The sequence below is a fragment of the Primulina eburnea genome, chromosome 16 (assembly GCF_022965805.1).
Source record: "Primulina eburnea isolate SZY01 chromosome 16, ASM2296580v1, whole genome shotgun sequence".
NCBI lineage: Eukaryota > Viridiplantae > Streptophyta > Magnoliopsida > Lamiales > Gesneriaceae > Primulina > Primulina eburnea.
This window is the reverse complement of record NC_133116.1, coordinates 10,031,852-10,047,577: the sequence shown is the minus strand read 5'-3', so window position 1 is coordinate 10,047,577 and position 15,726 is coordinate 10,031,852. Positions and strand designations below refer to the sequence as shown.

Here is a 15,726-nt window from a genome sequence, read left to right as displayed (position 1 = left end):
TTCATTTCCCGGCACCAAGATGTTATTTCCTTTCCTTGAAACTGTCTCCCATTAACCGAGATCAATCGCCGGGGTATGCCGAAGCGACATACTATATTCTTCCATAAGAATTTTAAAACCTCTTGTTCGGTGATTTTAGCCAAGGGTTCGGCTTCCACCCACTTAGAGAAATAATCCACAGCCACCAACAAGAATTTTTTCTGAGCTCGAGCAACCGGAAATGGACCGACTATATCCATCCCCCATTGATCAAAAGGACAAGATGCCCAAATAGGCTTCAGAGGAGTGGCTGAGCTGTGTTGAAAGTTTGAATGATGCTGACAGCCTTCACAAGTCCGGACCACTTGAGCCGAATCATGGTGAAGAGTCGGCCACCAGAACCCGGCTAGCATCGCTTTCCGAGCTAAAGACGTTCCCCCTAAATGCTCACCACAGTATCCTTCATGAATCTCTTGAAAAACATAAATCACTTCCTTCCCGCTCAAACACTTCAATAATGGTCCCTGGAATGATCTCCGGTATAAAATATTATTTAAGAGAACAAACCTGGGGGCTTGTCTTTTTATTTTCTGTGCTCGAGCTTTCTCCTCGGGCAATTCATTGTCCCGGATGAATTTGATCAGAGGGGTCATCCAAGAATCCTCGAGTATTGTCAACATTTCCTCTTCTTCAATAGTTAAAACTACTCGGGAAACAAACAAAACCTCTCGGGTGCTGTCTTCCGACAAAGAAGCAGCCATTTTTGCTAGGGCATCAGCCTCTCCATTTTCTTCTCGGGGTATCTGTTCGATGCTCCAATCCACAAATACGACTGCCTGGGCTTTGATGAGATGCAAATATTTGAGCATTTTGTCGTCCTTGACCTCATACACGCCCTTGATCTGCTGAGTAATCAACTGTGAATCGGAATACAATATAATTCTGGCCGCTCCAATTTCTCGGGCAGCTCGGATGCCGGTTAGAACAGCCTCATATTCTGCTTCATTATTTGTCACCCGGGAATCAATTTTGACTGCCAATTTAATCTTCTCTCCCGATGGGGAGATTATCACGACTCCGACTCCACATCCAACCAGGCAAGAAGCCCCATCTACAAACACCCTCCATCTTTCTTCCTCAGCAGGTTGAATCATCTCAGATAGGAAATCGGATAAAGCCTGTGCTTTTATGGCCACCCGGGGCTTATACTCAATATCGTATTCCCCCAATTCCACATTCCATTTGATCATCCATCCGGATACTTCAGAGTGAGTCATAATTCTTCCAAGCGGGCTGTTAGTAAGAACGATAATAGGATGTGATAGAAAATAAGGCCGCAATTTCCGAGCAGTGACAACTAAAGCCAGGGCCATCTTCTCCACTTCACTATACCGCAGCTCGGGACCTCTTAGAGCGTGACTGACATAATAGACAGGCTTTTGATCCGAACCTTCTTCCTTTATTAAGACAGAGCTGACAGCATATTCAGTAGTGGATAAATAGACGAACAACTTATCCCCGGGCTCGGGCTTTACCAGAACTGGGAGCTCAGCCAGATGCCTTTTAAGATCTTGGAAAGCCTGCTCGCACTTGTCATCCCATCCGAACTTTTGGGCTTTTCTGAGAAACTGAAAGAAAGGATAACTTCTGTGGGCTGACCGAGACATAAACCAAGTTAGAGAGGCAATCCTCCCGGTCAGCTTCTGCACTTCTTTGACAGATCGGGGGGAAGACATACATAAGACGAACTTCACTTTTTCTTGGTTGACCTCGATTCCCCGCTCTGTCACTATAAAGCCCAAGAACTTACCACTCTTGACTCCGAAAATACATTTAGCAGGATTGAGCTTGACTCCATAAGATGTCAAAGTGGTAAAGGTTTCTTCCAAATCAACAATAAAATCCATCACCTCCTTTGACTTTCCCAGAATATCATAAACATAAACCTCCAGATTCTTTCCCAGCTGCTTCTGAAAGACTTTATCCATTAAACGCTGATATGTGGCCCCTGCATTTTTGAACCCGAAAGGCATCACAACATAACAAAATGTACCTCCCGAGGTGATAAAGCTGGCCTTTTCTTGATCATTTTTTGCCAAAGGAATTTGATGATATCCCTGATAGGCATCCATGAAACTGAGCAGTTCGAAACCTGAGGTGGAATCCACCAACTGATCAATCCGGGGCAATGGGTAATGATCTTTTGGACAGGCTTTATTGAGGTCTCGGAAATCAACACACATCCTCCATTTCCCGGCGGCTTTGGGTACCAGCACCACATTCGAGAGCCAGGTGGGAAATTGTATCTCTCGGATGTGGCCGACTTGCAGCAACTCTTTCACCTGTTCATCAATAACTTTGTCTTTCTCGGGACCGAAGTGTCTCTTCTTCTGTTTGATCGGGTGAGCTCCCGGGAGAATGTTTAATTGATGCTCAGATATCAGGGGTGAAATCCCTGTTAATTCCTGCTGGGACCAGGCAAACACATGAATATTAGTCTTTAAACATTTAAATAAACTGACCCGGGTGGATATATCGAGGTCTCGGGCCACCTGGATCTGTTGGCCTGGTCCTATCTCCACAGCTTCCTGCTCTTCCTCTGCCACAAAGTGGACTTCTCCTCTCTCCACTCCACCCTTCCAAATTTCCTCCACCCTGGCTTTCTTCCCCTCCTTTCTCGACTTGCCTTGATCTGCCCGGATACCTTCCACATAACACTTTCGGGAAGAGGGTTGATCTCCACGAACTTCTCCCACCTGGCTTCCCACTGGAAATTTGATCTTTTGATGATAAGTAGATGCTACTGCCCTCAACTCATTCATGGCCGGCCTCCCCAGAATGATATTATAAGATGATGGGGAATCCACCACTGTGAAGGTGGTCATGACCGTTTTCTTGATGTCCCGGGAGCCTAGAGTGAGCGGCAGAACAATTTCTCCCTCCGGATAAACCGCATGTCCAGCAAAACCAAAATGGGCAGTCTCCACAACTTCCAACTTAAACCCTTGCAAATCCATCTGCACTAAGGCATCTTTGAAAATCACATTGACTGAACTGCCAGAATCCACAAAGACTCTCAGAATGTCGTAATTGGCCACCCGGGCTTGGATAACCAAAGCATCATTGTGGGGCATGTTTATTCCCTTTAGGTCTTCCGGGCCAAAGCTGATCACTGCCTCGTTCCTCCTAGATCCTTCCACCTCCAGACACTCCCGCCTACTTCTTGATTTTCTGGCCCGATTTGAATCCCCATCGGTAGATCCTCCCGATATCATCTTAATCAGTCCAGCAGCAGGGGACGAAGGGCTCCTCTTCTCGGGTTCTGGCTCCTATTTCCTACCCATATCGTTTCTCGGGTTGTTTCTTGAGTCTACTCGAGCATTAGGTACTGGTGGCCGGGAGGTCCAAGGTGGACCTCTTGACCTCTTGGTGTACTGGTCGTGCCCCTTATTGGTGGGTGGGACATAACTTCTTTTCAAAACTTTACAATTCTCGGTGCTATGCTGACACACACCATGCCTGGTGCAAAATCCATTTTTCTCGGGTTGGGACAGCTGATGACTGGGAACCGGATCCCTACTGCATTCCTGCACTTCTATTTCACGGATAATTTTCAGAGGCACATGCGGGGAAAAGTGCCCTGGATTACCCCGCCGCGGTCCTCTCTCCTCGGGCTTAGGTGCCCGGTCCCTCTTTCTTTCCTGATGGCTTCCCTCTTTTGTTTCTGGGCTTCCTCCATGTTGATATACTTATCTGCCCGAGACAGCAAATCCTCAAAGTCTTCAGGCACTTTTTTCGTTAATGACTTGAAAAACTCACTCTCTTTTAAGCCTTGAGTGAAGGCAGTAGTTTTTGTCTCTGCAGCACAAGTAGGCACATCCAAAGCCACTTTGTTAAACCTCTTGATATACATCCTCAAACTTTCCTCCGGCCCCTGTCTCACCTCGAACAAACTGAAAGCAGTTTTCTTATACTTCTTACTGCTGCTGAAATGGTGTAAGAAGGCTTTCTGAAAATCCTCAAATGATTTAATACTCAATGGAGCCAACCCATCAAACCATCTCTGAGCTGAGTCCACCAGCGTAGTCAAAAACACTTTACACTTGATCCTATCGGTGTAACAGTGCAGCATAGCCATATTCTCGAACCTGGCCAAGTGTTCTTCCGGGTCCTCGTTTCCATCATACGCCCTTACTTAGCAGATTTAAAGTTTCCAGGAAGAGGTTCCCGAATAATTGCCTCGGCAAACGGGCGTCCCTTGACAGACGCTCGAGAAGTTCCACGATTTTCCAGCTGTCCTTCCAAGACTTTCATTTTCTGTTTTAACTCCAACATCTCCTCGACTATCGTTGGTGACTTAGATCCAGCAGAGGATTCCTCCACTTCTCCCCCCTTCTCCTCCTCCCTCAATTCCTGCTGCTGCTCCTGCTCTTTTTCTGGTTCCTTCTCGAGTGGTATATCATGGTGGGAAGCTTCCCGCCTAGCCATAGCTCTCTCTACGGCTTCATTAATACGCTTATCCAACTCCGCTGGAGTCATAGTAATAAGATCAGGGGGAGCATCCTCTTGTCTTGAATGATTTGCGTCGGCTCCTTGAACCCGGGAATTATTCTGGTTAGTCTTCCTCGTGTGAGCCATATCAACGCCTTAGTCTCAATTTCCCACAGACGGCGCCAATGATACGATCCGGATGAAATGGATGAGCAGGATCGGTGCTCCACCGGATCAAATCAAAAATTTATAGTGTTGTTTAGGAAATTGAACAAGATAAATGGCTTCCACTGTGACCTGCAAACAATGAAGGGAACTCGTGAATGGGCGCCGGAGGGGTGTCCGGCGTGACCACTCCGATGCTTAAGTCAGCAGGGTTGTCAAGGAAGAAAACTTGAGTAAATATGTATGAATGCTTGTGAATGAAGAGATTCTCGACCTTGTAAATGACAATTATACCTGTTATTTATAGGAGGAGAAGCTAGGGTTACCTTGATGCGTGTGCTCACCTACTACTTGTACCCTCGGACGTTGACGGCCTGTCGGGTCCCTTTCTTCCCGATAGCTTCGTGGGTACTCCAAGAATAAGGGACGTTGACTGCATGTCCAGTCCCTTTCTTCTCAATATTTTCGGGGATACGTTCAGGCTAAAGACGTTGACTTCCCGCCCAGTCGCTTTCTTCCCTATAATCTATGAGATCCTCTAAGTAAGTTACTCGGGTATTGAGCCCTCGGCTTTAGCAGGAAAGCCCGGTCCCTAGCTGCCTGGGAGGTAAGTAAATACCCGGCTATGCAATTGTGTTGATGGTGGCCCTTATAGGGGTATCAACACAATCAAATGTTGGTGAAATTTGATCCAATGCATCAAAAAATCGTGAACCTTCCGCTAAGACGCTGAAGCTATCCATCATTCCTAGACTTCAACCCATGGATAAACTGAAATCCACGAAAACGAAACCAACTTTAACAAACAGTACGAAACGAAATGTGGCTAATACCATTCCAATATAACACCTTTGACAACAAACAAAGCACAGCAGACGTCAGAAAAAATAACAAACAATCAACACGGTAATCAAGGTTTCAGAAACATTGAATATTATTTAAATAAAGGGTTAATTGGGTATCAGTACCCAAAACAAATGAAATTTGGTTTTAGTACCTGGAGAGAGAAAATTTCTTTAAAAATGCCAAAAATACCCTTGCCCTCTATTTTGATTTTAATTGATCCCCGCGCTCCCGAAAATGGTATCAGAGCATGGTTAATTTATTTCAAACACAAAAATTTTATTATTACTAGCAACTAAATGTATGAGAAGGAGAATTTCGAAAATTATGAATCCGAACTTTAGTTCGAGAAAATTAATTTACAAGAACTATTCCAATATTTTGGAATTTACACAAGTTTATCTAACTATGGTTAGAAATCAGAAACGGGGGAACAAAAAAACTCATCCCCTGATAAAAGAAAGCAGTGTTTGCAAAACGATTGCATACACAAAAGGTAGACTCTTACAGGCCAAACAGACCAGATCTTCATTGATCTGTTAAATATGCCAGGAACTACCATCCAGTTCGAAATTGAACTTATTTCGCTAGAAATAATTCAATTAGAGCAAGAATTACAGCGAAGTACATGCTTCACTGAACTCAGCACAAAAGGTATGCGTTTACAAGGTCTAAAGAACCGTAAAAACATACTTCAAAATCTACTTAGAAGAAATTCTTCAGAGAACAATGGATCTGTATAGACAACAGATTTACAAAGGGAAGCTACTGCACCCTCAGGTAAAATCTCAGGTAAACTTATGATACAAAATAATAAGTTTCTGGAGATAGTTCCAGACTCCTCTAAGCTCTCTTTAGATCTTAGAGAAATTCAAAAGACAGTCCAAAATTATGGCAATATGCTGTATTTTGTACCACAACGAGTTGAGAAAATCCTTGAAACCCAAGAAGAGATTCTGGGATTAATAAAGGATATTCAAACAAGAATTCAGAAACTAGAACAACAACCAAGTTCTAGTAGAAGAACTTCAGGAGGATGGTTACCACCATCTTTTGGCACTGAACCTTTGTTACATCAACAAGGGAAGGCCAGAGTGGTGTCAAAACCTTTGACTGAAGAAGAAAAGATGATCAATCTAATCAAGTCTGTCTCAGAAAAGAAATTCATCTGATGACAACTTTAGAAAGGATTGGTTTGGAGGATCTACAAGAGCTTGCGGAATCTTTCGCAAATCTCAAAGTAGTAGATTTAAAGATGAATACAGCAGTAGGTGAAGCACCACCTGCAATAACCTGGTCATCTTCTCAGGAACCACCAAGGGAAAGTATGGGATTTCATAATGTAAATATGAGAGAATCTCAGACTGAGTTCCATACTGGTGGAGGATCACACCCAGCGGGAACAAGGGTAAGGAGAAGTCAAATTCCCTTGCACCAAACACCCTATGGGAAAACTGTTTTAGATCCTATACATCCTTACGGGGTTATGCTTAACCTTGATGTATTGGACTTCAAGAACAGAGAAGATCTCTTAGACGATTGGACATCTGCTATGAGGATTGCAGCAGGAACACTTGATCTCAACAAAGAAGGATTCATTAAACTTTTGGAGATGAGTCTTATGGGATCAGTGAAAATTGCTTGGCACATGAATTCACCAGACATGAAAGAGTCAGTCCTAGTTGGGGAATCTCTTAGTGAGATCGCTGGAAAGATGGCTACCCTATTCAAAGCACACTTTATAGGAGTAGACTATTTCAATAGTCAAGATACAGAGAAGAAGAAGAAATATACGCAAGCTCTGTATAGTCTTGAATTACATGATATATGTTTGGTAGATGAATACATTATGTTATTCACCAAATATAGATGGAATTCAGGAGTCGAAGAAGATATAGCTATGCAGCTTTTCTTCGCAAAAATGCCAAGTCCTTGGAGAGAAATGTTCATAAGGGAATACGTACCTGGTAATCCAGATACATTGGCAAGAAGAGCCTCTTTCCTTAAAGGAAAATTGGCAGAATGGTGCCACATGGCAGCATTACAAAAGAATTACAAACGACTAAGGGGTATCAACAAAAGAACTCCTTTGTGTTGTAAAGAAAATGATCTTCCAACAATTATTGGAAGTAAACCACAGAAGCATAAAAAGAAAAGTTTTAGGACTCATCCTTATGCACGAAGTGGGAGAAGTTCCTGGAAACCAAGAACTGTATGGTCTAGACAGAAAGCCAGATCTTTTAAATCTGGACAAAGAACCGGACCATCGAGAAGTAGGATATCATCCCAGGCATCGAGTTCATCTCGAAGCACAGGAAGAACACCTACAAAGAAAACTTTCAGAAGAGCTCATACGCGAGCCAATGAAAGTTTCAAGGACTGCAATTGCTGGACATGTGGAGCAAGAGGTCATATCTCGACCAACTGTCCAGAAAATGAAAAAAGAGGTATTAAACGCTTCGACCCGACTCCAGATATTGAAGATGCAGTTTATTACCAAGATCTCATTCAAGTATACCGATTTGAGGACATTGCCTCAGATGAAAGTATATATGAAGAAGAGGAAGTCTTAAGTCAGGAAGAATCTGATGGAACAGAATCGGAATCTGACTGAAGACGAGGTGTTTCGACACGAAACACATGAGGATTTGTCTGGGTTTTTCAGCCAGACAACTATATCTCATAACATGGTTCAAAGAATCATGAGAGAAAATCCAAGTCTACAGAGATATCAAGGTTTCTCCGCAGGACAGGTAGAAAAGTTCTTAGGAAATCTTGGCCTAAGAAACAGAAAGCATCATCTAATCTATAAAGTTTCTAGAAGGGAAATGGCAATCCCAATGGAACTTACAGGAAATAGAATGGAGATGCAGTTAATTCCTTCCGAAGAAATTAAGGAGGAATTACAAAAACTAAAGATAGAAGTAGCAAGGACTATGTCCTGGATTCATATCGGAGCAATCCAGATTATGGTAAAGGCTACTTTCAAAGAAGGAATAGATTCACCAATTGATATTGCTATATGCGATAAAAGAATGGGGAATCTACAAGATTCAGTACTGGGGACAATCTCAGGAAATCTCTGTGCAGGAAAGATTGTAGGAGTAATCTATCCAAGGATAGCCTACAACCTGGCAGATCGAGATTTCAGCCGAGCTTTGACATTGCATCAGAACTTCAAGGAAAAAAGGCTGATGAAAGAAGGTAATAGGCCATATTCTATTACCTATCAAATTTCATATGCTCTATCTAATACACATCATTCTGAATTGTTTATTAGAAACGAGTTTATTGAAATCCCTGAAATATTCGGAAAAGTTGCTCAAGCAATTTATCCAGAAAGAGTTGAGTTTCCTTTAATACAGGAAACAGATATCCAGATCCAAGACAAACCGATTCTACAGAGGAATCAAAGTCTTAGATTGGAATCAAAAAGACTATCTTTTCAAGGAGACAGAATTACAAGTTACAGATGGGATAAAATGCCTGTCATAGAAACCCAACAGGAGCTGAAAAGTTTTTCTACAATAGGAAAACTTAGATGCCCAGAAGGGTGGAAGGAGGTAGTAATAGTATTTGACATTACAAAGCAAAGGAATCAATTTCCTTGTAATTCAATATACTATTTGGAACAACCGATGATAGGAACTTACCAAGGACTGATTAATATCGGAGAATTGGAGGTTCATATTCAAGGAATTCCAGGAAAAGAATCAGATCGACTGATTCTTGGATTAGAGTTTCTCGAGGAACATAAACCTTGGAAACGTCTAGAATATGGAATGTAGTTTATGGCAAATGATAAAATATGGAAAATACAATGACCACAAGTCCATTCTCCATATACATTCCAATAGGAATGTTGTATGAACAATATAAGGCAGAATACTTTGCTGCATATATTGATTCAGGTGCTGGAATATGTACAGCAAAACGAGGAGTTTTTCCAAATAATTTGGAAGAAGAGTTACCCAAGATTGCTGGAAGAGATTTTTCCAGAAGAATCTTGATCTTATGTAAAGGGATTAAGATGACGGAAATCATGATTGGCGGTGCTGGACAAACACCTTGGTACAAGGTAAAGACACCACCAATTTATTTTCATGATACAGGAGCTGACATATTGTTAGGAAATAATTTCCTACAAATGTTCAAGTCCTATACACAAGAAAATGAGACTCGAAGATTAGTGTTCACAACACCATGTGCTCACAAAATCATAGTCCAGAGACTTAGGGAGGCATTTTACAGAAAATTGCCAATCCAGTTTCGCAGCAAGCGTGGTGATTCAGGAAAACTTCTGAACCCAAAAATGAAGGATTCAAGACGGTTTGGAGAAACAATGCTCCAGTTAAGAGCAAATAAGGAACTCCAACTAGAAGATATAGAATGCCTTAAGATAACTCTACACACAAATGAAGTAGAGTTTGAATCTAAGGTATCACTAGAAGATGTCAAAAAGAGGATCAAAGAAAATTATAACGAAGATCCCCTGGCATGGTGGGACAGAAATCAACTCAGGGCTTGCCTTAAGATTAAGAAAGGCAAAGAGTATGAATTTGTCCGTTGTAAACCTATCCCAATGAACATCGTTGATCAGAGGGATATGCAGATTATAATCAAGGAACATTTGGACCTTGGATTGATCAAAGCAGGAATATCACCATATAGCAGTCCAGGTTTTCTGGTAAGAAATCATGGTGAGATTAAACGAGGGAAACCCAGATTGGTTATTAATTATCAAGAAATTAATAAGATTCTGGAGTTTGATGGGTATTTTATACCTAGTAGAGAACACTTGATTAGTTGCATACGCAACGCCAAGATATTCTCTAAGTTTGATTGCAAGTCCGGATTCTATCAGATTCGGATGCAGGAAGAAAGCAAGAAATTCACAGCTTTCTTCACACCTCAAGGACATTATATCTGGGAGGTATTACCAATGGGATTGGCTAATTCACCACAGATATTTCAAAGAAAAATGGATAATCTTTTTAAAGATTATTTTAAATTTATGTTTGTTTATATTGATGATGTTTTAATAGCATCTAAAGATATGAATGAACACGTTAAACATTTAGAGATTTTCTCTGATGTTTGCAAAAAAGAAGGACTGGTTTTATCAGAAAAGAAAGCAGTCATTGCTACAAGGAAGATTGAATTCCTCGGAATTGAAATCGATGAGTCAGGAATAATTCTGCAAGAACACATAGTGGAAAAGGTGCAGAATTTTCCAGAAAACTTAAAGATAAGAAACAACTTCAAAGTTTCTTAGGAGTTGTTAATTTTGCTGGGATGTTTATCAAAAACCTAGCAAAACACAGAAAGGTGTTCAGTCCATTGTTGAAGAAAGATGCTAGATTTATATGGACAGACGAACACACAAAAGGACTTATCCATTTAAAGGAAATTTGCAAAAATCTTCCGAAAATGGCAATTCCTCAAGATGAAGAAGATCTGGTATTATATACTGATGCCAGTGATCATTGGTGGGCAGCAGTTCTTACTAAGCTCACCCCAGATGGAGAACAACCATGCAGATATTGTAGTGGGTTATTCTCAGAAGCCGAAGCCATAAGATGGCATATCAACGAAAAGGAATTTTATGCAGCAAAAAGGGCCTTTGAAAAATGGCCATTATTTCTACTTGCAAAGAAATTCACTTTGAAAGTTGATAACACACAAGTTAAAGCTTTTTTAAGGAATAGAATTGAGTCTAAACCCGAGAAGGCTAGATTACTACGATGGCAAGCTTTATGTCAAAATTATATTTTTGATATTATGATAATAAAATCTCATGAAAATATTCTTGCAGATTTTTTAACAAGAGATGGACAGCATTGACATAGATGCTATTATCAAGATGCAGAGGCATTTGAGGGAACACCTTGAAATGCTTCAAAACGAATTCAACAGGCTGGTCTTAAACGCAGAAATTGCAGGAAGACTACAACAAGCAGATAAGAGAGTTGTCTCTGATCGCATTACAGGATGCTTACAGGCATATACTCAGTTATGGTCTGTAACACAACGGCCTATCCTCCAGGGCATTGAGAAGCCATTGGTTTCCCAAATGGAGAGTTTTCGAGTACAGGACTCTATACCTGTAGCGGGGGATTCAAATACCCCTTGCACAAGTGTTAAGTCGGGATCATCATTAGATGAGTCGGCCAAAACAAAAATTGAGACTCCTGATCCCTATCTTGAGTCTTCAAGTCAACCCTTCACCTCGGGGATTGAAGAGGGAGAGATTAACCTTAGGCCTCGTATTGACAAAGGCAAAACTAAGGTTGATACTAATGAAAATGTAATTTCTCCATTTCAGGTTTATCAGCAGAACTGGGAGAAATTAAAAACACGAATTGGCATTAACCCAGCTACAAATAGGGTTGACGTCTCAGGAAAATATCCAAGGGTATGGATGAAACAAAATTCATATCCAAAGGAAGTTAAAGCATGGTATGAATTTGGGGCTCTTGCCTCAGTTTATACTACATCACCCAGCTTTCCAGAAATTTCAGGTCTACCAAAATGGATCCAGGAAGCTGTTCACGAAACTTGGGCGAATAATGATTATTTGTCCAGAGGAGATGTTTTGGAACTATACTTTTTTAGTGCAGCACCAGAACCAGCAGGGAAAGGTTCTCACGAAGCCTTTCATTTCATCAAGCTAAGGAGGCCAGATTCAAATGTCCAGAAATTTATCAAGGACCCTCCGACAGAAGAAACACCCCTGGTGTCTTCAATAACTGAAGATGACATTTCTACCAGAAGAGCTTGGGGTATTTGGGTCTGTCTCACTGAGATGGACAAAGTCAAGTTTCCGTTCAAATTCTACAATCATTCAGTGAACGGATCATTCCTGTTAAATACCATGACAGGAAAAACAACAAGTTTTGCAGAAGATCTATTTGAAAAGAAAAGAAATCTTTTGTGGAATAGCAAGCTGCCGGCAAGTAAAGAGACTCGTCGGAAATTCTGTAATATGGCACATGTAGGAAGATGGTCTGAAAACATCTGTCCAGAATGCCAAAACCAGAAGGAACCGGAATTTGGTAAAGGATTCAAGCCGAGATCTGATCGGAAACACTTTACCAATACCAGTACAAGTGGGGATGGACCACATTCACGATTTCCTCGAGGAAGCCGAAAGCCGAAGATTCCTCGACAAAATTAAAAGGGACATGTGACCCTCCATTACAAAAAGCAGGACCACTACCATGTGAGTGGTAGAATCAAGACAACCACTAATTAGTGGTAAAGGACAAATGGACCACCAATAACAAATGGTGGATGACTCAGCAAGCATTGAATACCAATCTAAAAGGAATCCAATGAATAAAAAGTAAAATAACTGGTCCCGAAAATTCATCTATAAATAAAGAAAGAGTGGAAACCAGTTAACACACCAAAATCAAAACTTAAAAATGTACAGGGTATATTTGAAAGTTTTGAAAAGAAGATTAACATACAAGAGAAAAGAGGCAGAAGCCCTTAAATGGTTAGTAAATCATTTCCAAGAATATAAAAAGGATGAGATTACTGCCGATATATTGGAAACTCATCGTCAATGGTATCTGAAAGAGATAAAAGAGGATGAGAAGTTGATGTCAAGATTAATAATCTAGACAGGGACCCTTCAACCACCAAATGGTCCCCAATGCAAGCTGTAAAGGCTTATGAAGATTTGAAATCCGAAGTTCAAATCCGAAGGAGCCTTCTATAAATAAGGCAGGAAGAAGGAAGTGAAGATCATCAAATATTTTCTCCATTTCTTTCATACAAGGTTGTAATATTTTCTTTAAAGTTTTATGAGTGTTAAGAGTTCAGCTACGATAAGTAGCTAAACAAGTTTCTCCTCCTCTACAGGAGGTTACTATGTAATAAATAAATGTTTGTGTTTGAATAAAAGAGATCTTTGCTCTCAGCCCCTCTCATGTATTATTTTCAAAATTTTATTTTATACTGTACACTCTAAGGTAGGAAACGAATTAGAGTTGTGCCAAGTACTGCTGAAGGAATCTACGACAGTAACCATCGGTTGCGATCGCGTGGTTGGACTGTGAGGAGCAGTTCGTAAAATACGGTGGATATAACCCGGTGGTACTCCGGTCAAAAAGGTATAAGATTTTATTTTATTTTACGGAAGCATGATGGGCCTTTATTTATAAAAGAAAAATCAATTATTTAAAATCGAAGGATGAAGGGTATTATGAGAAACTAGATACTAAATTTAAAGTTTGAAAGATTCTTGTACTGATACATAAGTTGCCCTTAAATAAATTTACCAGGACAAGAAGAACAAAAAAAGTACAAATTGTAAAAACAATAGATCCAACACGGATCCCAATCCTCACCCATTGAAACTAGTCTCCGCATGAATACCTCGTGACCTTCCCAGAAGTAAAAAATACGGGAAATTTGGGTTCAGTCCCCAGCCGCCATTTTTTTTTGTGTTCAGTCCCTAGGTACTTTTTTAGTACCACATTTTCACATGAAGTGTACCACATTTCCACATGAAGTGTACCACATTTTGCATGACATAGTACCACAATTTTGTGGGTAGGGAGTGAAGCCAAAGAAATTTTTTGGTTGGGGATTTTTCAATAACTTCCCCTAAAAAATAATCAATTGTTTGATTCATTTTATACTACTAGCCTAGAAAATAGAACCCATACACATTTTTTTTCGTAAATACTAGGAAAACCCCATTTACACTCAGCACAAGACGTGAGAACCCAGTATCAAGATAACAACTTTCGGCCTCTAGACACCAATCCGACAGCGTTTAAACAACAGCAAGTAAGAAAAATTAGCAAAAAGGAAAAGGCTCGCCTTGTAAACAAGGATAATAAGATTACCGAAAATTCTTTAAATGTAAGTTTTTCTCACTTGGGTTTGATTCAGCTTTTAGCCATTAAAGCATAAAGATCGAGAAGGATAGCTTTGGGACTCTCTGGAGTGGAAGAGTAGCACTGAAAAAATGATATAGATAGAGAGAATGTTTTAAAACATTGCAATTTTTTTTTATTTTTTTTCCTTTGAGAAAATTGGGTTAAATAAAAATAAATTATATAATGGAGGATGAAATATTTATTTTAATTTATTTTACATCGAGGATGCTGCATTTACATCAAATTAAGATATTTTTCATTATTTTTTTTTTTTTAAAAAAGATATCTTGAAAAAAAAATATTTTTACTGGGATGCAATAAGAAGTAGTTTTCGGATTTTTTTTCAATCTACATCCAGCAAAAAGCAACCGGAATATTTTTTAAAAAAATTATTCATTTTAATTATATTTTTTTAATGAGATAGGTTTGGTGATCTTTTTTGTATATTTATGGAAAAGTGGTACAGAATTGGATCGTAGTATAATCAATTTTATATACAAAATTAACAGTCTAAACTTTGGAATGTGTCTATGATACCAGATTTTGTTTATATCAGATTCTGAGAGTGCCATCCCTCGCAAAGCTTGTGATTTTCTTATTGCGAGTTATACTGATCTGAAATCTATTTCCCTTTAAATATATATATTGTTTAGAACTTGGAGTATGTCTCTTGTGAGACTATCTCACAAATCTTTCTCTGTGAGACGGATCAATCCTACCGATATTCATAATAAAAAGTAATACTCTTACCATAAAAAGTAATATTTTTTCATGGATGACTCAAATAAGATATCTGTTTCACAAAATACGATGTGTGAGATCGTTTTACACAAGTTTTTGCCTAGAAACTTGATGTCAATTAAGTCTGAGATTAGTATCATTTTATTTATTGTTTGACTTAAAATAATTAAAAATATTGTAAAAATTGAAGAAGTTTTTTTTTATGTTTAAGCTTGGGATAATCTCTTTTAAATTGAAAAAGCTTGAAGTTTGACATCCTCGCTTTGACGTGTTTCACATTTTTATCCGCATATGTTTAAATATTATATCAGATTATGGAGGATCGATTTATGCTTAATATTTTCATTTCGAAATTCTTATAAATTGATAGTTAGTCTGTTGTTTAATGTTGGTTAAGTAAGTAAGCTAAAATAAGAGTTTTGGTTATGTAGTTATAAAGTTCTACTAAATTGAATTGTTACAAAAGTTGTAACTTGTAATCTCCGAAACCTTCTAGTGAATATCCTTCCCACAAAGAAGAAGGGGTGACGTATGAGTTATTCAAATATCCGAACATCCTGAAACATATTTGTGTTATTTATATTTCAGTCAGCTTACTCTTGATAACTCAACT

At 39.6% G+C, this 15,726-nt stretch overlaps 1 protein-coding gene across 1 annotated transcript; it reads right to left on the bottom strand.

Annotated features, from left to right (window-relative positions):
• Positions 1 to 3,592: 3,592 nt before the first annotated feature.
• On the bottom strand, positions 3,593 to 4,117 carry LOC140816006 (uncharacterized). Its single transcript, XM_073175073.1, has one exon. The coding sequence runs from the start codon at positions 4,115 to 4,117 to the stop codon at positions 3,593 to 3,595; it is 525 nt and encodes a 174-aa protein (XP_073031174.1).
• Positions 4,118 to 15,726: the final 11,609 nt, after the last annotated feature.